Raw genomic sequence first — 24003 nt, forward strand, 5'->3', positions numbered from 1 at the left:
ATTTTCAATATATATAATATGTATTCAGATGCTTCTACTGCTACTTCACTGATATATTGTTGATGTGTTGATGCTCTCATAAGAGTTTATTAATCTACAAATGACCACTCCAAATAAAGTATTACCCATACTGAATAATTACATTTGCATTTATAATTATTACATTTGGGCAGTTGTGTGCTGGAGGTTAGGGAACTGGCCCTGTGACTGGAAGTTTGCCGGTTCAATCCCCAGTGCCAACAGTCCATGACTGAGGTGTCCTTGAGCAAGATACCTAACCCCCAATTGCTCCAAGGGTGCTGCCCACCGCTCCGGGCAAGTGTGCTTACTGCTGCCTAGTGTGTGTGTGCTCACTGGTGTGTGTATGTGGTGTTTCACTTCACGGATGGGTTAAATGCAGAGGTGAAATTTCCCCATTTGTGGGATTAAACAGTGTCTCTTAATTTATAACCTGCAATCACCCACTGCACTCACTTCCGGCAAGAAAGAATAGCTAATATCTCTATTATCAGTGTATAAAATAACAGAACTGTTTGCAGTGCACTGCATAGGCAGCCGAGCGTCATGTGTCAATTTAATGTTGAGGAAAGACACTTTGCCGCATGGTCTGGTTGACATAATAAAAAGTATTTAGGCATTTTTCTAGTGTGAGCAATTATATAAGATAAAGAATTGCAACTGACTGCACACTTAAAAAGTGGTAAGGACCCAATATCTTCAGCAGAAATTAAGCCTATGGTCAAATCAGAAGTTTGATTGTGTTTTGTAATCAAGTTCATGTCTTTAACATGCAGGTCCATCCAGACAGAGTCCTCTGCTCATCACTCTAAGTGGGAACTACTCGTCCCCTCTCAGCATCACCAGCTCCTCAAACAAAGTCTACCTGCACTGGTCCTTTGACCACACCTCCAGCCACAAGGGCTTCCGAATCCGCTATTCAGGTGAGCAGTAACATCACAGCTGCAGATATACATTCACATAGATATACTGGAGATTTCTCCTCCTGACACCTGCATAATTCCGGATGAGTTATTGTCGTATAAATATTTAAAAAGTTTCCATATGCTCCTTATCATGAGTGGCTCAGAAGGATGACTAATCATCTCTTGCTCTCACACAGTGGAGTCTGTTCTTTCCTGCCACCCGCATCCTCACTGTTCTGCGCTCTTCTCTCCATGCTCGATGGAGTTTTGATAGCCAGATCAGTGACAGTGTGAGTTAGCAGCAGCAGTGTGCAGGTTCGCATCCTCAATATGGACCCCCCTTCTGGAGCTATACCTTGGTGGGAGGAAAGCAGATGGCAGGGCAGATTCAAAGCGTTCTACTGTTTTCTTTATCAATCTATCTTTTCTCTCCACAGGCTGGCTCTCCACCACCAATTTGTGGCAAGCTCTTGCTCCCTAACCCCTCTCTCTCTTTCCTTTCATTTCCCTCATCTTTTCTGCTTGCATACCTTTTTTTTCCACCTCACTCTTGTGCATTAATGTATTCTGAGTGGTGAGTGACTGGCTGTGATTGGTGTTGGAGTATGTTTTTTTCCTTTGGTCCTGAGAGGAAGGGGTGGAGAGATTGATAGCCAGACAGGTTTTTGCTACCAAAGGCATAATGGTGACACAGATTTGTTTGCGTTTTGATTTTATCGAACATAAGGCCTGGGGCGTTCGCTCTTTGCCAGGTGAGGGAATAAAGCATGTCTAGATGTACTGCAAATGGAGAGGGTGAAGGCTGAATTCCCTTTAAGCCTCCTCTCATACCCAGCTGTCAGTGGCCCAGAGCCAAAGCCTGTCTCCACTGCCTCTCTTGGTCTGGCGGCACCTCTCTCTCTGACAACAGTGGAGCGTCCTCTCGGCCATTTTACCACTCCATGGGGAGTTTTACTTAATGCTGTACACTGGATATGAGCTGTAAATTCCCAAATTGGTCCCTTATCCAAGATCCCAGCCCATTGCTGCTAATGGATGAGTAGCTCGCTCGAGACCTCCACATTTTCTGCCTTAACGGCGCAATTTGTTGAAGAGCCTCACCACTCGTAAAACTTGAAGTGAAGCCCACGCTTCCATTGCCATAACTTTTTTTTTCCCTTTCGCAGTGGTCTAGCCTTATCTGATTGTCTTCAGGGTGCTGGAGCTCTTCAGGCCTGGCAGATAGAGACATGTGGTGTTTGCCTGGAATTAGCATTTTTATGGAGATGTAATGTGGTCATAGCGATTAACCATAATGGATGGGACGCATCTCTCTTCCCGCCCCGCTTCCTGTCTTATCTCTTCCTGTGGCTCAATACCTCTCTTTACGTCATTCCATCCCATATCGGCTCACTCGTTTACCTCCTCAATCTGATCCGTGCCACAAGCCTGCTTGCAAAGATTGTATCTGAACCAGGAGAGTTTTTAACTGGAGACTTCTCTCTAGAAATCCCATCCTGCACAGGCTGGCTTCTTCCCCTATACAGAACTATTGACTTGTTGCTGCACACAGTGAATTACATCTATGTTATTCTTAAGCAGACAAAATATCTAACAAGTGTGCATAAACACATTTGAGTCTGTGTTGTGAATCCATCAGTTTTACAGGCTTTTGTGAGCATCCAGTTTCTACAGCACATCTCCTTTAATCAATTTCTTCTCCACAGTTTTGCTGTAGCTCTGCTTAAAGGATGGGTTCATCCAGCACTGCATTAATATGCAGCTTCGTCTGTGAACAAAGCGAGGAATTGGAAGCAATAAAAGATGCACTGAAGAAGCACATTTCCTGCAGACAGAGCACAGACTGATGCTGTTATTTTGCTCTTCGTATGTGTGTGGGTGTTTATGTGTGGTGGTGTGTGTGTCTTACAGCGGCATACTGCAGCCCCCCTAACCCTCCGGTGAATGGCTCAGTGCACAGCCAGACAGGCACAAAGCTGGGCAGTACCTTGCGCTTTAGCTGTGACCAAGGATTCCGCCTGATTGGCCAAAGCAGTGCCACCTGCACCCGCACACTGCAGGGCATCTACCAATGGAATGCTCCTGTGCCCCTGTGCCAAGGTAGGTTAAAAGCACTCATCCAGAACCCCTCAGTATATGTCCTGCAGCCATTCCCTGCCTGTCTTCCTGTCCATCTTCACATCCTTCATCTTAAACCCACCTGCGGCAGCGATATTCTGAGACCATTAATTCAGACGGTGTTTGGGTCTTGGCTGCGTCCATCCAAATTGCTAATCACAATAAACAGTCTAGCCAGCAGGCTTCACTCAGACACTTTTGCTAATGCGCTGTCCAAGGGGAGAAAATCTTCACATAGCACCAGTTGGCTTTCGCTGAAGCACACTTGGCCATCCAGTCGGCCATTTTGCAGTCTCCCATGTAGCGCTCCTTACTGACTAACAAGGCTTTTGCCTGTGAGCAAGGCAGATTTTAATTTGACTGGGAAAGGTATGAGGGCCTCAGGCCATAAGCCTCACAGGACTCCCTCTGTTATATTAGAGTACAGTGAGATCCACATTAAATACTAGCAATCATTTGCTGGACAGATTGAAATGAACAGCCCCATGGCTCCTATACAATCAGCAAGATCAATGGAGCTGCTGGTGTGCGTGTTTTGTTTTTTCTTCTGTGTGTGAGGTCTGTTTTGGGGGATGACCAAAAGATCAAAGGATGTTTCCCTTTAGAGGGCAACCATTGTGATTTGTACCCTTTGCGTCACATCTGTTATACATGCAGGCTGTCTTTTTCTGTGCAAGACTGGTGTCCTGCAGGGAAAATGAGTCATTGAAATGTATCTTTGACATAAAGAGGATTTCTCTACCTCTGCTTTACAACAGCAGCTGGGAGCAGCAGGTGCTCTGGGTCTATGCACAGGTGTAATCTCTATTCAGGATTGAACTCACCACTCAAGCTGCCACAAACCCTTTTTTGTACGGTTACAATGCTGGTTTGTTCAGTATGTTCATGTATGTTAGCTGAGTGTGTTTACTGATGAACGTGAAGCAGAATATAGTTATTACAATGTGTCCTGTTTGAATCTTGATCACCTGAGCAAAATGTTTTAGCATGAAGCTAATAGTTTCCCTGAAATCAAGAGTTAAATAAGATTATAAGGCCTGGTTCACATGTGGCATTAGCACCCATCTCGAATGATCTGATCACAGCTAGACAGTGAGACAAATAACCATATAGTCTTGAAAGCATCTCCAGTGACTTAAGATCAGATTCCATTGCTTTCATGGATTTACTTTGTGAGTTTCTTGCTGCCTTTGTTGTCAAGCAAAAATGTGTCATGAGTCTTTGTTCTTGTACAGTACCATGCAAAACAGTTAGTAACTACAATTAATTAATTTAGAGTTAGGGAAAAGGCAAAAAACATATTTAATAGAATGTTACACTGAAGCCTCAACTACTGTATCCATCCTTGCCTTTATTGTTTCCTTTCTTTTTGGAAAACCTGTTTTTTAGTTTTCCAAAAAGAATCTGCAGGAATATTTTTCCACAACTTCAAAGTTCAGTCTTAGTTGCATTTTCTGCTTTTTACAATCCATATAATCCCAAACACATTCAGTGATGTTAAGGTCTGGACTCTGGGCTGGCCAGTCCATTGCCCGAGAGCACCAGCAGCTTCTTTGTTTGATATGCAAATATTCTTAGTTGTCGATTTCCCTTTCTCAGTAACAGCTTCTTGGCAGCTACATATCTTTTTAGACTTATAGCATTGAGTTGGCCTCTCACAGTGGAGAAATGGACAGAAATTATTTTGGATTGTTTCAGATCTAAAGTGAGAGTGAAGCTTGATTTTCTCCTCTCTCAAAGATTAAAGCTTTAAGTGCTGTTTATCTGACAGTGACAGTTTTGGTGGTATGTCAGGTCTTGCATGGTTGATTTTCCCCTTTCTTATGCAAGTGTTTTATTTTATATCTAATCTTCTTAAAGAAACATCTGCTGAAAAATGAAGAACTTATGATTTATGATTTAAATACATGAAGGGTGTTCATTAGAGATGTTATTATTAAAACTCAGAAGTTACTCTGAGTTAAGTTAATGTGGGATTGCTGTGCTTTTGCAGAAACCAGCACACATCACTCACATATAATTAGCTGACAAACCAGTTTAGTGTTTTCCATGAATATAGCTCGCTAACATTACATGGCATACTATAAACTCAGCTGTTTGCTTCGTGAGTTGAGTGCTCATGTTTGAGTGCTCCTGTGTTCTAGACAGTCATAGGTTGTAATAAGCATTGATCATATCTTCTCTCTTTCTCTCTCTCTCTTGCCCCCCCCCCTCAGTGGTGTCATGTGGGATGCCCATTGCACCAGTGAATGGTAGTGTTGTTGGTCAGGATTTCACTCTCGGCTCAAGAGTCACTTTCAGGTGTAACCCTGGATTCCGATTGGCCAACCCAGTCCCGGTGTCAACAGTTTGTCAAGAGTCTGGGAGGTGGAGCCCATTGGAAGCCCCACCCCGATGCATACGTAAGTTCAGAGAGCAGTCCTTACCTGAAGAAGCTGATGAAATGTTTGTGGACCATCTACTGTGCCTTAAACTGGATGTATATAAATGTATGTAAAAATATCCAGCATCTAACATTTTATTAGATGGAGCTTCACATTAGGACAGACATTTAGAGTTGAGACTAACTTGAAAGCATGTTTTCTCTCCAGCTGTCACCTGCCCTGACATTGGCCACTCTGCAGTGGAACACGGGAGATGGAGGCTTATTTATGGCATGCAAAATCAGTATGAGGCCATGATGATGCTCACCTGTGACCCTGGCTACTTCTATAAGGGTCAGAGGGTCATCCGTTGCCAGGCCAATAGCTCCTGGGATTACCCTGAGCCAAGACCTGCCTGTGAAAGTGAGAACCTTTACCTCTACTTAGAATGTTATTATTTAGAAACTTGGGTAGCATCACCTGCAGCTTGTCTCAAAGGCTATGTGATGGCCAGGAATTGATAAATGATCAAAAAACTATTTCTGTTATTAAAAAAATGTTTTGCTTTGTTTTGTATTGTTACTTTATAAAGTAACAAAATATTTTGGTAACACTTTAATGTAAAGAATTGTTTATACTTACATGAGCTTTTCATGACAACTCACATAACCTACACAAACTTTCTAAACATTTATTGTAATAGGGTTAATTTTTCATTTGCCAAGTTTCAGGTTGATATCAGGTTGATCTGTGTGATTTTTTTGGACATGTACATGTATGCTATGGTGATAAAATGCTCCTCAGGACACCTCAGTCATGGACTGTCGGCCCTGGGGATCGAACCGGCAACCTTCCGGTCACAGGGCCAGATCCCTAACCTCCAGCCCACGACCGCCCCAATGTCTTATGTCTCTCACATTTTAGAAGGCTGAAGTCAGCTTCTCATTCACCAGCTTCTTGTTCTAATTTTCCTGTTCCACCTTAAATGGTGTCTCAGGTGCCTGAATGTAACTGCTGCACCATTTAAGGTGGAATGGGAAAATTTGAATTGGCGATTGAGAAGCTAGCCTGGACTTCAGCCTCACACATTTTTTGTGCTTGACAATTTCTCATTGCAGATTAAACGTATCAGAAGATCAGCTGGAGTGATTATAGATGCAAAAAGTTAATTTTTCTCTAAACTATTGGTGTTCATCTTAAAGCTGTCTCTTTGCCTTTTTGTTAGCTATTAGCTAGACTAGACTAGTCATCTTCAGGATTAAAGGTTGGTGAGTTAGCAGATATAGGCTACAATATCTCCTGTGTTTAAGACTATTTATTGTTAAAATTGTGTTAAAATGATCAGCAGCTTTATTTTCCTTCAAAGGATGTTTATTTTTACCTAAAAATCTAGGAATGAGCCACAACAGGGCATTTTCTGTGGCTCTTATGTAACTTACGTTTCATTTTATGATTTATAAGATTTAGACTTCATCAGCATTATGTCACTTTGATATAGTCAGTTGTTACAATGTGGTGCCATTGCACCCAAAAGACTTTCTATCTAGAGAGATATAATATTAAGAGAGAAAACATCAATGTCACCTTATGTGAGTTGTCATAACAAACTTATGTAGGTGTCATGTTGCATCTGGAAGTAATTTTAAACCATTTGTATTAGTCCATTAGTTATCAAGTGTTCTTACAATGTAAACAGGTGTTTTTAAATGGTGTTAAAAAAAAAACACCTGACAGTATCCACATCTTAGTATTTTCAAATTTATGAACCTAATGAAACTGAAAAAGCTTAAAGTAGTTTATTAAAGATTGTGTATAATATATCCTTGCACAGTCTAATGGAGCATTTGGTATTTGGCAGTTATCTCCTGTGGGGACCTTGGAACTCCTCCTAATGGAAATAAAATTGGTACTCTAACTGTGTATGGAGCCACGGCCATTTTCTCCTGTAACACAGGCTACACTCTGGTGGGCTCCAGGGTGAGGGAGTGTATGTCCAATGGATTGTGGAGTGGATCTGAGGTCCAGTGTCTTGGTAAGACAACAGCACTTCACCTAACAACTATTTTCAGCTTCTAAGAATATGATTTGCTGCTAAATTGCTTTGTATTGTACCTCAAGGTCATCCTCTGTGAGCATATGTGGGTGTTTTTCTCCTCAGCTGGTCACTGTGGCTCTCCTGACCCCATTGTAAATGGACAGATAATTGGTGAGAACTATAACTATAGGGGAAGTGTGGTTTACCAGTGCAACCCTGGCTTCAGACTGATTGGCGTGTCCGTGCGCATATGTGAGCAAGACCACCGCTGGTCTGGAAAAGCCCCCGTCTGTGTCCGTAAGTACTGGTTTAGCTCTCCTCAGTGGCAGATGTAAGAGAAAGTATGTTCAACAGTGTGGTGGATACAGCTGTTTTAAAAACACACAGTCTCTGTTGTGTTGTTTTGTAGCCATCACGTGTGGACACCCAGGCAACCCTGCTAATGGTGTAACACATGGAACTCAGTTCAACCTCAACGATGTTGTGCGTTTTGCCTGCAATACTGGTTATGTGCTACAGGGGGCCGTCAAGTCTCATTGCCAACCCAATGGCCAGTGGAGTAACGCCTTGCCTCGATGTAAAAGTAAGTGCTATGAGGTGACCCTGTGTGTTTGTATGTGTTTGAAAAACAGTGTTAACATGGTTAAAAAAATGACACTGACTTCATAAGGTGCTTCTAACAAAAGCCACATGCTTTCTGTTTACTGAGTTTAAGGTTAGAGTTAGAATTTTTTTTTACATAGTTACATATATACAGTAAATATGAGATACATGTAAATCCCACATCTGGCACTGTATAAAAACAAGGATTGTTAAAAAATTTAAATGAATTGTGATTAATCACGTTTTGTGCAGTTAATCATGACTAATTGTATTTGTCTTATTTGTGGAAATTTGACCCTAAAGATAGTTTGTGTTCATTACATGTTTTGTTGATTTTCTAAGTGAAAATAAGTTAACACATCCTATACAGAGTACACATTTCTGCACATTTTATTGCAAAAATAAAAACAAAACATAACGTGGCCTGTGCAAATGTTTTGATAATCTATATATAAATGTGTGTATATATATATATATATATATATATATAATTTCATTTTATATATATATATATATATATATATATATATATTAGAGTGAAAGCAATTTCCAGTTTTCATCATTAAAGATGTTCAGACTTCTCTGTGATTATAGCCATTTCTCTCTTTCTTGTTCACACAAATTATAGATTCCTGTTGCGACTGCTGCTCGTTGATCCATTTATCCATATCTTCATGAGCGCTGTCCGACATGAATTACTGGGTTAGCCGGCATCAGCTCTGTGTTTCGCTTGTAAACTATATTTTAGACTTTATATACTTTAACAATGTATTCAACAAATTAGTGGCATTTTTAAGTAAATGCGTTAACCCCTTAAATGACCAGGGTTTTATTACACACTTTTGTAAACCAAAAACGTTAATGCATTAAAGCAGTCATTTTGGCACCAAAACAAATTGGTGTATTTGTAAGAAACACAATCCATTACCTTAAAGGACCTCAGCTATGTGGCTCTTGGCAGAAGAGGGTAGTATTGGGTATGGAATAAAATTACCAGTCAGTTCTAGGGGAAGGTGAAGTGTAAAAATGTAGTTGTTGTAATTAAAAGTCTCTGACAGGCCACTCCAAGCTGGGGATTAAGTGTTTGCATAGGACACCTCTTCTGTTTTGTCATGATAATGATACATCAGTCAGTGCTTTGAGATAATGCTTTCTGAGATTGAATGGACTTAGTGCTTAAGTGCCCTCTATAAATGATTGGCAGACTCTTGTCTGTGTTGGAATCAACCCCCCTGTGAGATCTTCCCTGCATTTCTATATTTTCTTCTCTCTTTTTGTTCATATATTAATTTATTTATTTATTTAAGTGGAGTGAGTCATTGAAGAGTGGAGAAGCTTTTGCAGTTTGGCCGGGTGGAATTGGAAGGCTCGAGCCTTAGGACATGGTTGGATTCGGTTAAAGCTGCAGGCTGAGTCTCAGTGGCAGCTTCAGAAAGGACTGCAGGCGGGGTCGCGTCCCCACACTGACAACCGAGAGACACTGAGCCTCAGCCACTGACGGCTGCTGCCACATTAAAAGACTTGACCTCTCATGGATCAGGAACATGGTTATTTGTGAGGCAGTCTTAGAAATCCAGAAGATTTAATAAAAGAAGAGGTTGTCATTCAGGCTTTTTACTGAGAGAAAGATTATTTTTTTTTAACCTTTTTTTTTACGCTTCTGCGGGTGGCCAGTACACAGCTGGAAGGTTCCTAAATGGTCCATTGGCTTGGATGCAAATAAATAAATAAATAAACCATCATACTCGCTCTTACAGAAATCCTTTTTTGTTTTTAAGAGTTTTTAAGAGAACCCAAAAGTAGTTGTTCCATGGCATCTCTCCAAAGAACCCTTTTGGCACCTTTACTTTTAAGAGTGTGATCTGAAAACTATTGATCTTGTTACTAGACAAACTTTGTCATAGTAATGCATTCATGCTTACATGTAGTGGGTTGTGGAGGTAGAGGATGAGTGTAAGTCTGAAATGCAGATACATACGTGGATTAGCCCCCTGCTTGTTAGTTTTGTCAGATCTATCACGTTAATTATAATTGTAAAGTTGCCTTTTCCTCCTTCTCCATCCTCCCCTGTCTTTGTTTTATAAATGTGTGTTTACCCTGGCTGAGGGAACTTGAAGTGGTCTGATGCTCTGTGCTCGCTTCGCCACCATCTCCCTTCCATCACAGCCCATCATTAGCACTGAGAGCAGCGGAATCACAGCTAATGGCACAAAAGGAGCTCGGCTGGAAAGGCGTAAGCTGTGAGCTGCATCAATAATTCAGAGGGCCCCCACACAGCCCCGCTAATCAGCACCAATTTGTGTCAGACCAAGCCACTGCCTTCTTCAAAATGGCCTCCTAAAACCACACTGATAAGTCTATGGCCAGGCCAGAAAATGATCCATCTTCCCTACCAAATGGCCAGTGGCCACAGACTGAAACAAGTCTAATGTCCAATTGTGTTCTAGATCAGATAAATTGGATCTATTTTCTCTTTATTTGGATTCTCTCTCCACCTCTCCCCCTTTCTCTCGTCTCCATCCGTCTATCTATCTACCTACCCAGCTACCTACCTACCTACATACCTACCTACATCTAACTATATCATCAGTCTTAGATTCTGATGAGCATTAGCTCATTTGAATGTGCTAATGGTCTGTTGACTATGTAATATCTGTTGACTGTTGTATGACTAAGGGTGGCCAATATGTCAAAGATGTAACATCATGATCCTTAATGATATTTTTTGCATGTACAATATTTATAACAGTATTCATTTGTTCTGACATTTGCAAGTTGAAACAGACAAAATACACCAGCTAAAGAGCAGAGCAATATTTATAGGACACGAAAGTCTAGTAGAAGTACAAATCTTTCAACCCCTAAAATCCCAGGCTTATTCCATACTAGGGCTTATTATTCAGCATCTACAGGGACTGGCAGAGCCGTTCTTGGTTATAGAAGTGTTTAATAAATCTCTGGGCCTATTGGTGGGCCCTGGCCATTTAAGGGGCTAATATATAATATATTGTTATGCAGTATTCTTTAGTGCAGAATCCCTCAGCTTTATCTGTTTGACAGGATTCATGAATTTATGTTATCATGTTTTTCATCAATGTTCTCTCACAACATCCCCAATCGCAAAAACAACGTTGGCATGTCCAGTGCAATCACAATACATCAACAGACCATTAGCACATTCAGTTGATTTGTACATTACACAAATACACGACACTGCCTTTGAGAATCCCTGTGGTGTCAACTAGCCCTGACTGCAAGACTGATTAGAGATTTGTGGGCAAATAAATACAACCAAGCTTGCATTAGTAACTTTTCCCTCAGTTGTCAACCACATTATAAAGAAAACTATAACTGTAACTCTATCTAAAATGGATGCCAGAGCCTTTAAGCCATAGAATATCATATAACATAGAATATAATAGAAAAAAAGCCAGGCTGAGGTGAGATGTCTAGAGGCCTTTAAGCTTGTTCTCCTTAACATCTGGCAAGTCATTTCAGTAATCCATCCTCTATTATGATGATTATTGGATGAAACTGAGTAAATAGAGGAGTAGAAGTCAAAGTCTTGATATTATTAGCTAACCATTATTGATGTAGCATTTAAACTGTTTTTTATGTTAACAGTGCATTAGATAATGTTAGGCATCACTTAATAAAAACATTAACCAGTGCAGTTGTTTATTCCTGTCCAAGATCTCAGAGTTCTCCCCCTTTCCTCAATCAGTCTTCCCGCATACTACTACCACATGTTGAAAGCACAGTCCCAGTCCGAACTCACAAACTTATATATTAAGCTATGTTAGCTAACCATGTGGCAATGGATGTGCGCTTAATTGTAGCCTGTGTCTTTATAGGTAAGGTTGGATCTATTTTCTCTTTATTTGGATTCTCTCTCCACCCCTCCCCCTTGCCCTTTCTCTCTTCTCCATCCATCTATCTACCTACCTACCTACCCACCTACATCCAGTTACATCATCACTCTCTCAGATTCTGATGAGCATTGGCTCATTTAATTGAATGTGCTAATGGTCTGTTGATGTATTGTGATTGCATTGGACATGCCAACGTGGTTATTGGGATTGGGGATGATTGAAGTGGTTTGGCTTCCTCTTTAGCAGGCAATTCAGGAAACATTTGAAGATTTGTTTATGCAGTAATTTCATTTCAAGCAAGTTCATGGCAATGGTTAAGCACTTCATTTTAGCCTGTGTCCTTTTAGGTTAGTAAAATTGTTGTCTTAGCTGCACATTCTTTCTGAGATACAGGATTTTCTTACGACAGTGACAATGCAGGTCATGCTTATGGATTTATGTCATATTCACTGTAGTAAATCTTAAAGTGCTCACCATTCATTTCAGCACTTACGTTCATGGCACAACCTGCCATCCAGCTTCAGTACTGCAGACTGTGTAAGCTAACAGAAATAAATGCTCTCACTTCTGCTATCCATTTCATGATTAGTGGGTGGCAACATGAGCTGAAGTAGTGAAAGTGGCTGAAAGTGGTGAATAAATCACCGGGCTGTGTGAGGAGGTAGAGTGGCGCCGGTGCCCGAAGTGCACCACCCCAGCAGGCTGTTAGCCGCTCAGCGGAAGGGTGTCCCTCTCTCCAACCCGTCCCATCTGTCTCCCTCCGCTCACGTCTCCATCATCATGTCAATGCAGTATAAATAGCTTGAGTGTACCCCCCTCCACCCATGTGCAAGTGCAGGACGGATGGCTTATTGATAACATCTGTCATGAATTTTAATGGCGGCTGCACCGCCGGGGCTTGTTTCTCTCCCCGTTCTTCCACATCCTCCCCTGCGTCCGTCTCATATGCCAGATTGATCGGGGCGCTCGCCTGATGCTGTCTGATGTGGCACAGTTGGGATCTGAAAGGGGGGACTTGGTGTTGGGTGGGTGTTGGTATGGAACATGGATTGATTAGGAACAAGCACGGTGCTAATTCCTGCCTCCAGCTCTCCATCTCACTCAAGTGTGCTCCCTTTCACTCTCTTGGTTGTGAACTGACAGACGTTCTCCTCTCTAGCTTTGCCTCCTCTCCATTCCACCAGGCTCCCCATCCATCGCTTTCAGCATCAGCTGCATGCAGACTTCCTTTCATTTTTTTTAATGATAAATATTCAAGACAAGGTTGCTGAAGGTGCTGTGTGTGTGTGTTCGTGCAAGCTTGTTCAGGCACTTGTGTCTTCTGGTACATCCTGGTACATTGGGGTTGTCACAGATAACTTACCATACTTACCATAATATACTTTGTAGATCTACAATTTGGGACTGCAGTCCATCTGTTTCTCTATATACTTTGCAAAAATTCCAGCAAGATTGCTGATCCAGCACCTCAAAAATACCTGCACTGTGGCGGTCCTCTGGGGGGTCTGACACTTGAAAAACAGGGTAAAAGGGGAAACAAATTATACAGGGAAGCAGACAGACTACAGAACTAAAAAGTGTACCTACATTAATGGACTAATACAGTTATATAGATATAGGCGCCAGTTGGAGGGGGAGCAAGTATCCACTCCTATAACTCCTATAACATCCACATTGCACACTTGTTGCATATTTTCCTATATTTCTAGTAGGACTACAACAAACGGCAAACAATCTACTGATTACTGCAATAGTTGATGACTTTTATTAGCTTTTAAATTTAACTAGAGGTTGTTTGTGCATTTGGTAACCAACAATCAAGACAATAAAGATGAATAATCTAAGTTTTAATTTTAAACAGTACAGTGCTCTGTTCATAGGCAAACTTTCTCTATGAACAGTTAAATTTGACTGACTTAGTGTAAGCATTTCATTTCAGTGGTAACCCTCCGTCCAGCTGCCCTGTGTATTCGAAAAGATGTACCTCCTGAAACCATTAGCGAGTGGAGCTAAACGGTCGAGGAGAACAGAAAACTGAACGCTCTCCTGTGTTCGCTGAGTTTTGCCCCCGGGCGTTAAGACAACGAAGCAGTGAACGTGAACAGGGTCGCTGTCAATAACAGTTACTTGCTTCTCTGTTATAACTCTGTAATGATGGAGGAGAATACGCATTTCGAAACAGAAAATGTAATAGCTCAGCTCAAAACACTTAAGTAGGTCGGATTTTTTAAATATTAACATTAGCTAGCGAGCTCACTAGCACAACTATCGCCGCGTCCCAAACCACACACTTCTGTATTAAACATACTAGACTAATAAGTGCACTTGTAATGGTATATGCACTGTTTAAATGTATTAATACTATTTAGTGAGCTAGTATGCGGTTTGGGACGAGGCGTATCTTACAGAGATGAAGCTTCTTCATCCAGTGAACCGACGTGGTTCTTCTTCAGATGCTCCAGGCTGGATGTGCTCTCGTGTCAGCTAAGGTCAGCTTTACAAATAGCACAGCTACAACCTTTTTTCTGAGTTTAGCTCCACCGTTTTGAGGATTTTGTGCCTGAGGCTGCCGTCGCGCTGTGAGCGCTAATGTCAAAACGTTCCTACTGAAAGCGATAAATACGCATACAGACGTCACCATCTGATCGACTATTAAATTGTTGCCAACTCATTTTGGCGTCAGTTTTAGTCAGCTAAGTCGAATAATCGTTGCGCCCCTAATTTCTAGTTGTATATATGCCTGTAGATAGTTTTTGTATGTTTTCCAGGCTTTTTGTAATAAATGAGACAGATTTATTTATAGTTGACAGTATTATTTATAGTTGACAATTTTGCTGAGCCTATACATTCTTCTTTTTATATTGTACCACCATTATTATAATTGTTCTGTGTTGTGTGATTGCTACTGGTTGCTAAATCTCCTTCAGAAGTATGTGTCTGTCTATTTGTTCCCCATTTTTTATTTGGACGAAAATTTTACTTCCCATGGAAATAACTCCATGCTCATGAGTTTAGTGTTATAGTGTTCATGTAATTTAATAACCCTTCTGTAAAATAAAACTCTCACCTATGATTGAAATCAGTGAAAATGTCTGTTTAAGCTTTTATGAGTTGTGGCATGCCTTGTTAGTGTGCATTAATTTAGAAACCCATTCTCACGTCTAGAGTAGAAAAATATTGCCTGTTTTTTCCTGTCTGCGTGACATTAATATGTCAAAAGTTACAATTTGTTCTGTGAGATTTTTACTGATTATATCAAAGATATAGCAGAATTGTGAGGAAATGCTCTATTTACATTTGGTAGTTATGTAGGGTGTTATTTTCACTTAGAAAATCAACAAAACATATAAGTTGACCAGGGCTATCCAAACTTCTCCATACAACTGTAGATAGAAAGTATGTATGTGTATTGAACAGATGCTCAATTTATACAAACTACACATATTTGCGCATATACTGTTGAACCAATCTCAGACATAGGTTAAAGGTTCAATCCATATAACTTTTTATTTGGCATGCATGGAGAAAAGCAGCCAATTCCAGAGACCTTTATAATGGCCACGAGGATGCACACCATCTTTATATCCCAATCAGCAATGCATTTTATGACATCATAAGGCAATGGACTGAACATGTGGGCATGTTTCACACTACCCAAACTTTGTTACATAATGTGGATTGTTGGGGTCTAAGGAGATTGTCTAAGGAGGGTCTCACAAGAGCCCCCATACACTTACACCTTATAGGTAATATGTGTATCTTAGTCGCTCAAGGTTCCTCGGTTGTACATGAAAGGGAATACATGGCAGTCTATAGTGTTCTTCAGTCCAAAACAGAGCCTGATGGTTGATACTCCAACTCAAGAGATGACACACTGATGATGATAATAGTGCCCAAACAACTGCAATATAAAGTGCAAACAAATGACATAAAGTGCAGAAGACAATATCAGCTTTTTGCATTTATTGATTATAATAAGCAAATAACCAAAATGAGGAACAGATTTCAACACAGCACAGAACATGTTATGAATAATACAAGGTGTATCTGTAAATTGTTCATAGAATATGGGTCATTGGGTTATGGGAGATTGTATACAAATGCATGTATGGTATTTTTAATCCTCAGTTGTGAACTGCACTGAGCCAGGCCATGTGGAGAACAGTGTCAGACAGGTCCTGCCCAGCGGACCCCATCGCTTCAGCTTCCAGACAACCGTCTCCTACACATGTAACCCAGGATACTACCTGCTGGGCACCAGCATTCTGACCTGCCAGGGAGATGGCACCTGGGATCGTTCTCTCCCCAAATGCCTCTGTAAGAAACACTTTCTCCTAGAAACACTTGTGATGCTATGAAAAAGTATTTGCCCCTTCCCAATTTATTCTATTTTTGCATATTTGTCTTTTAATATTTTTTATATTAGACAAAGATAACCCAAGTAAACACCTGCTGTTTTAAAATAATGATTAGATTTATTGACAGAGACATGCTGTTTAGCATGGCCCTATTTGAAAAAGAAATTGCCCCTTAACTACTAAATCAACCAGTTAATCAGATTCATTTGACTGTTGGGTTCAGTTTTATGGGTCAAACCTAGACATGATTACTGCCAGACCTGTTGAATCTAAACAACACTTAGATAGAACATGTTTGGCACTGTAAAGCAGGTCTCAAAAAGCAGTTTGTGATGCTACATTCTAAAGAGATTCAAATACAGGTGCAAAACAAAGTCATTTAAATCTATCAGTCTGGAAAGGATTACAAAATAATAGCTAAGGCTCTGAAAGTTCAGCGAACAACAGTAAGAGCCATTATCCATAAATGGTGGAAACTTGGAACTGTGGTGAATATTCCCAGGAGTGGCCGGCCTAAAAAAGATCACCACCAGCAGCACATCGATGACTCATCAAGGAGATCACAGAAGAACCCAGATTAATATCTAAAGAACTGCAAGTCTTGCCTCAGTTAAATTCACTGTACATGATTTCACAATATGAAAGACACTGGTCAAAAATGGCATCTATGGGAGAGTGGTAAGGCTCAAAACACTGCTGACCAAAAGGAACACAAAGGCTTGTCTCGCATTTCCCAAAACGCATCTAGATGACCTGCAAGACTTTTGAGATAATATTCTGTGGACTGATGAGTCAAAGGTGAAACTTTTTTAAAGACATGGGTCCCATTATTTAAGATTTTTTATACTTTTTTTCCTTAAACCTTCACTTTATATATTTCAGCCTTATGTTTAGATATTTTAGCCTTATGTTTAATAGTTTTGTATGTAGAAAGTGCCGTTGGATTGCTGCTCAATTTCGTTGTACACTGTGCAGTGACAAAGACATCTTATCATATAGTATCTGCTGTAAAGATAACACTGCATTCCACCATAAAAACATCATACCAATAGTCAAACATGGTGGACAACTTGTCATAATTGATGGAGCCATAAATTCATATCTCTTTCAAAAAATCCTGAAGGAGAATGTCTGCCCATTAGTTTGTGACTGAATGCTCAAGTGCAGTTGGGTTATGCAGCAGGACAATGATCCAAAGACTCTCGTTGAAATGCTGTAGCAAGACCTTAAATGGGCAGTTTGGGCTGAAAAAACCTCCAGTGTAGCCAGATAAAAACAATTCTGCAAACAATTCCTCCAGTATGATGCAAAAGACTCATCGCATCATTGCAGGTCTTACTGCCAATTGGTGGCACAAACATTTATTTGGTTTAGGGGGCACTTATATTTCCACATGGGTGATATAGGTTTCGAATAAATCTTTATCTTCAATTAATGGAATGGTCATTTAAAAGCTTTTGGTGTTCATTCACGTTGTCTGTACATTATACTAAAATTAATTTGATAATATGAAACATTTAAATGTGACAAAGTAGAAAAATCAAAAATATAAAAAATCAAAAATAGAAAAGCTCAAGTGAGGGTCAAATACAGCAGCGAAACTTCTGCCTATAAAAATTATATTACACTGCCTATTAAAAGTTTACATTTCTTGAGGTTACTTTGCTTTTTTATATTTTGCAACACTTTTGCTTCATGTTCATTAAAGTGTCTTCCTTGCTGTGAAGAGTTGGTTTTGCCTAAAGATCAAAGATTTGAAAGTTTTCTATTTTTAAAAGCACGCACTTTTGTCCCAAAGGTGATTTAAATACCTGGTTTGAGTGCTGACTTTACAACAAGCGCATAAAATGCATCAGGGTTAAGCATTATTCCTGAGGTAGTCACAAATACTGGCATACACACATGCATGATGTTGTTTTCTTCAAAACGAACCTGGTTAGTCTTTAATATGTTCACTTTTTGCAAACTAACAAAATAAAAAACATGTTGAAAAGTTTGTCCCAAGACTTTTGATGGGCAATGTACTACTTGTTAAAATGTTTGTCATCAGACATGAAGATGTTTATAAGTTTTAAACATTCTGGCTCATGAAAAGTCAAAAGTGTTTAAAGTAGCTTTTCTTCTGCATCTCTCTCCTCTCCTCTCTCTTTCCTCTCTCTCTCTCTCACTCACTCCCTCTCTCTCACTCTCTGTCTCTCTTTCTCTCTCTCTCTTTCTTTCTCTCTCCTCTCTCTCTCCTCTCTCTCTCTCTCACTCACTCCCTCTCTCTCTCTCTCCCTCCCTTTCTCCGCCTCTCCTGCTGTTTCTGAGCAGTGGTGCTGTGTGATCATCCCAGTATGCCTCCGTATGCTCAGATCTCAGGGGATAGGCGCACAGTGGGTTCAGTGATCCGCTACAGCTGTATGGGCCAGCGCTCCATCGTAGGCAACACCACCCGCATGTGCCAGCTGGACGGCCAGTGGAGTGGCTCCCCACCACACTGCACAGGTACCTAGAGCCACTAACTACCCCCCCCCAACCCCCCCCCCCCCCCCAACACACACACACACACACACACACACATCGCACAAATACACACTTCCAAAAGACGCTGCCCAAAGGTGCCAGAGTCTAGGATTCCAATGCACTTCATTTACCTTAAATTATCACCAATTACACAGAAGCGACAGCATTGACTGTAGACTTCAAAATTTTAATCAGTCTATCTCAGGGCCTCTGTAAGTGTTGGTAGAAGGCTAGGAATGAATCAGTAGCTGTGGGCCGTCAGTAGAGATCAGTGGCCAGGGGTACAGCTATGAGAGCGTGGGCCTGAAGGGCAAGCGCTCTGTCCCTCCATAAACTGCTTTAATCTCCCCATATCAGCCCCTGCTACATGAACTCCCACACACCTGCCAGGTTGTGAGCCGACCAGCTTCACTATAAAGCCATCAGCCCCTCCCAGCCCTCAGATATGCAGGAACACAGCCTCATGGCAGTAAAACCACATTGACAGGTTAATGTCACAATTCATGACATTCATATTTCTCAAAAACTGCAGCTTTCCCTCTCTCTCTCTCTCTCTCTGCTCCCAGGGTCTGCATTGGCCGCTTTATTACAGAGCATGCTGATCTCACTGGGATAAATATCAATTCCAAACTATGAGCTTTAAACCAAGGAAGTGGAAATTACTGGCATCTTTAAATACATCTCTAAATATTTGCTTAATTTTAAAAGAGACATCCAGGATTTGTGGCTGTTTGTGTTGCCATGCCAGACAGCCAGATGAAGAACTGAGGAGATCATTTGTAAATTCATCAGCAGAGAGCAGCAGATGAGTTTATATTATGAACAGATGAAAGGAAGGAAATTTGCGGACCCCATTACATTCTTATCCAGAGTCTATTATCACCTGACTCAAGTCTCCCAGATCTGCCTTAATTCTCACTTCATTAGTATATGAGAATGGCCACCTCAGAGAGATACTGTATAAAGGCAATATAATTATTCGCACTGTTTTTATTGTTTCCTCAGTGTTAGGTAAACTTATTCAGAGCTATATTGGAGTTAATAGTGTGATTTCTATGCATGCTTGTGGGGATGTGTGTTGGAAACAAACATAAGTTAATTCAGAGAAAAGTTCTGAACTTATTTGAAGTGAATCTGTACAAAAATCCATTAATTTCCAGAACAGTGCCATGGAAAATCATTTTTGTATGTTTTGACCTCTATTCAGAGAGCACCCTCATTAGACACCTGATACCTCTGAATTTTTTAACCCCTCATTTCTAGACTTATCATTTAGTTATTAGCCTTGGAGACCCCCCTTTTTCATTTGAAAAACAGATACTTGCTAAGTATTTTTCAGTGGAGAACGGTAGAAAACTATGCATTTGACCTAATTTCTATGCTACAAAGTAAGCTTGAACTTCTGAGCATCATCCACTATACTAAGATATCATAAGTGGAAAATCACTTGAGACTTGGAAACTTTAAGCATACACTAATGTTAACAGTGTTTGGACAGTGAGGTGAACAGGGCACATTTTGCATATTTAGGACAAATGTTGTCCAAATAATTCCTTCATGTATACCTGACAAATGTGAGGTAACTAGCTAAGTGGCTCACTGTTTGCTAGTGTTAATTACAATATTAAAGTGCAGTTATACAGAGGTAGTGATCAATGTGAAAAAGTGAATACAGGTTAATAACTAAACTTATCATTCTGATGTATAAACAAGTCCTTGGTTTTGTTGAATGTCTACTGGCCAGTCTGAGGTGCGAACATATGAGACAGCACTTCTCCAAAATGACCTTTTAATAGTCCATTAATAATCTATCCATTTTAATAGTAATTTAATAGTGGTTTTCAGGCAGCTGAAGAACTCCCAGGTTTTAGGATTATTTGACTGCAACTGCTAAAAATAACAAAAAAATAATAAAAGAGATGTACTTTTAAGTTTGAGAAAGAAAGTGTGTATAGAACCAGTAACACTCAAAGAACCCTTTGCATGATTAAAGAGTGTATTGCATGGTAAAATGGTTCTTCAGATTGATGGAGACTGTGTGTTATATAGTTCTATATAGAGGGATTTATGCAGTACCATAAAGGGTTCTTCTACTGTTACAATGTCAAGCTTGTAACAACAGAGGAACCCTTTTGGTGTTCTTCTGATAAAATCTGGTGAAATAACTGGTAAAATCTGTCAATAACAGCATAAAATGTTTGTAGCTTTTGGATCAAATAACACACAAAAAAACATTTTTCAGCTTGTTCAGATCTCCACACGGAGACAGGAATTTCCCTCTTGTGGCTTAAACAGCAAGACGATTAGCCCACTTGATCGAAGGCTTGATCTTCCTGCATAAATGGACCCCCCTTTTATAACATCTCTGGTGTAGCTTTGCTTTGGGTATGACACCTCGTCGCTGCCACTGGACTCTAGAGCAGTGGAGATGTGTTCTCAAGAGTGATGTATCAAGCTTCTCTGTCTGGCAATCCGATGGACGAGTCTGGGTTTGGCAGTTGCCAGGACAACGGTACTTGTCTGACTGCATTGTGCCAAGTGTAAAGTTTGGTGGAGGGGGGATTATGGTACTGGGTTGTTTTTCAGGAGTTGGACTCGGCCCCTTAGTTTCAGTGAAAGGAACTCTTAATGCTTCAGCAGACCAAGAGATGTTGGACAATTTCATGCTCCCAACTTTGTGGGAACAGTTTGGGGATGATCTCTTCCTGTTCCAACATGACTGCACACCAGGGTACAAAGCAAGGTCCATAAAGACATGGATGAGTGAGTTTGGTGTGGAAGAACTTCACTGGCCTGCACAAAGTCCTGAGCTCAACCCAATAGAACACCTTTAGGATGGATTAGAGTGGAGACAGACCTTCTGAATTAGAATGTGAGCCAGGCCTTCTCATCTAACATCAGTGTCTGACCTCACAAATGTGCTTCTAGAAGAATGGTCAAAAATTCCAGTAAACATGCTTAACCCTTGTGGAAAGCCTTCCCAGAAGACTTGAAGCTGTTATAGCTGTAAAGGGTGGGCCGACATCACATTATACCCTATGGATTAAGAACAGGATTTTACCCACTTCATATGTGTGTGAAGGCAGACGAGCGAATACTTTTGGCAATATAGTGTATCATTGTCACATGTAGCAACTTCAAAAAGGTAAAGACATACATTGTCGTAAAACAGTCATTAAAAAAAAAAGGAGTTGACTCCATTGATTCCAGCTAATACGAGGAATTCACTCCAGAAAACCCAGAGTCATTCATCACTGAGTGTAACCAGGGTAGTGGAAGGAAGAAGTGGGGTTGGAATGGTTGGAGGACATGGGATGTTTCCAATTTGCATAACCACGCATATTCATGTATCTGCAATTTTTATGAGGGTAAAGTTGTAGAGGTGCCCCCTAGGTGATTTTAATAGTTTCTTGGGAGTGAAAATGATATAATAAAAACATTTAACAATTTCAGTTCTGTTTAATAGATTATTCATGAATGCTTTCATTTACACATGTATGCGTACTTTAAGGTGTATTATTCAGTAAGTACAAATTATTCTGCACATTCTATATGGGTCTGAATTTTTTTGCCTTTTAGATGCTGATGTGTGTGTTTTTGTGTGTGTGGGTGTTGTTTCAGGTGATTCTGCAGGTAGGTGTGGAGACCCTGGTATACCGGTGCATGGGATCCGTCTGGGCGAGGAGTTCTCCTCAGGCAGTGTGGTTCGCTTCAGCTGTGAACCAGGCTACATGCTGCGGGGGTCTTCAGACCGCACCTGCCTGCCCAACGGCACCTGGATGGGCACACAGCCCGAGTGCCAGGGTGAGTGTGAGATGGAGCAGCAGTGCTGCAGGGAACAGGCCAGTGTGACTGTGTGATTCATCACAGCAGCAGCAGAAACACTCTGCGTCTTCTGAGATTAAACACACTATGCTAATGTCTCAGCCAGGGACTTATTCCCTCACTCCAAACTTCACACAAATACAGAAGGAGGAAAGAGAGAGAAGAAGAGTTTTTTTTCTCCCCATGTGTTATGCACTCAGCCTCAGAAGCTTTACTGTAGTTTTTCCAGTGGTGCAGTATCACCTGGGGTTGTACACATGTTTTACTCTCCTCTGCTTGTTTTCCCTTTTTTCCTCCTCACTAACTCAACTCGCTGCAGTGCAAATCCCAAAGACCACCCCCCCCAAGCCCCGATCTCTTGCACACCTCACTGCTCTGTCTCTCTCTATCTCTCTTTCTCTCTCTCTGTCTGTCTTTTGTCTATTCTATCACTCTCTCTTTCTCTTTCATTCATCTGTCTGTCCTCTCTTCTTCTGTCTCTCTCACTTTGACTTTCTCTCGCACTTTGACTTTCTCTCTCTCTCCCTCTCTCTGTTTCTCTTCTGTCTGTCATCTCTTCTTCAGTCTCTGTCACTCTCTTACTCTTTCTTTCACTTTCTTTCCATCTTTCCATTATTTTCTTATTCTCTTTAACTCTGTCTCTCTTTCTCTCTCACCCTCTCTTTGTTCCTCTCCATCTCTTTTTCACTTTTCTCTGATCTTTCTTTCTCATCCTGAACTCACCTTTCTTTCTCTCCTCTGTATGTCTCTCTTTCTCTTTATTCCTCTCCTTTATCTTTCTTTTACTTTGTCTGTCCTCTTCTGGTTCTCACTCTTTTTCACTCTTACTCTCTCTCTTTCTCCTACTTCTCCCTCTTTCTCTCACTTTCTTTCTTTTAGTCTCTCTTCTGTGTCCCCTCTTTCTCTGTATTTCTCTCTTACATGCTGTCTCTTCCTCTCACTCACCTGCCTTTCTGTCTTCCTTCTTTTTCTGCCCTCCTCCACCTCTGAATCTCTCTCCCTCTCTCTCTCTCTCTCTCTCTCTCTCTCTCTCTCTCTCTCTCTCTCTCCAGTTTGCCCAGCTCTCTCTCGCTCTCCCTGCATTGCTATTCCAGTCATGTCCCTCTGGGTAAAGCGCCTGCAGAGAAAGGGTTGTCAGAAGAGCAGAAATACCCAGGTTAATTACCCGTGGGGACATGGCTGCCATTTCTCTCTCCTCTCTCTCACCCTCACTCTCTCTCTGCTTTAACTCTTTCCTTTATTTGAAGGAATGGCCGAAAGCTGCTCTCTTTAAAAATTCCTATATATTGAATATCTAACATCTGCATGCCTTCTCTTCCTTTACGTATTTGTATGTACAAAGTTACAGACTGGTGCAAATACATGCATGTGCTCAAGTGTGGACATTACTATGCATGTGTG

General features: G+C 40.9%; 1 protein-coding gene across 1 annotated transcript in view; it reads left to right on the forward strand.

The window, feature by feature from the left end:
* csmd2 (CUB and Sushi multiple domains 2) overlaps nt 1-24003 on the forward strand; it is a 388841-nt gene that overhangs the window by 340133 nt on the left and 24705 nt on the right. The window contains exons 48-57 of the mRNA XM_017694219.2: nt 795-941; nt 2835-3023; nt 5258-5443; nt 5633-5827; nt 7263-7436; nt 7563-7736; nt 7849-8022; nt 16043-16231; nt 18586-18759; nt 22399-22581. Coding sequence (XP_017549708.1) covers nt 795-941; nt 2835-3023; nt 5258-5443; nt 5633-5827; nt 7263-7436; nt 7563-7736; nt 7849-8022; nt 16043-16231; nt 18586-18759; nt 22399-22581 — 1785 coding nt within the window. The remainder of the gene's footprint in view (nt 1-794; nt 942-2834; nt 3024-5257; nt 5444-5632; nt 5828-7262; nt 7437-7562; nt 7737-7848; nt 8023-16042; nt 16232-18585; nt 18760-22398; nt 22582-24003) is intronic.

The sequence above is a fragment of the Pygocentrus nattereri genome, chromosome 27 (assembly GCF_015220715.1).
Source record: "Pygocentrus nattereri isolate fPygNat1 chromosome 27, fPygNat1.pri, whole genome shotgun sequence".
In the NCBI taxonomy this organism is placed as follows: Eukaryota; Metazoa; Chordata; class Actinopteri; order Characiformes; family Serrasalmidae; genus Pygocentrus; species Pygocentrus nattereri.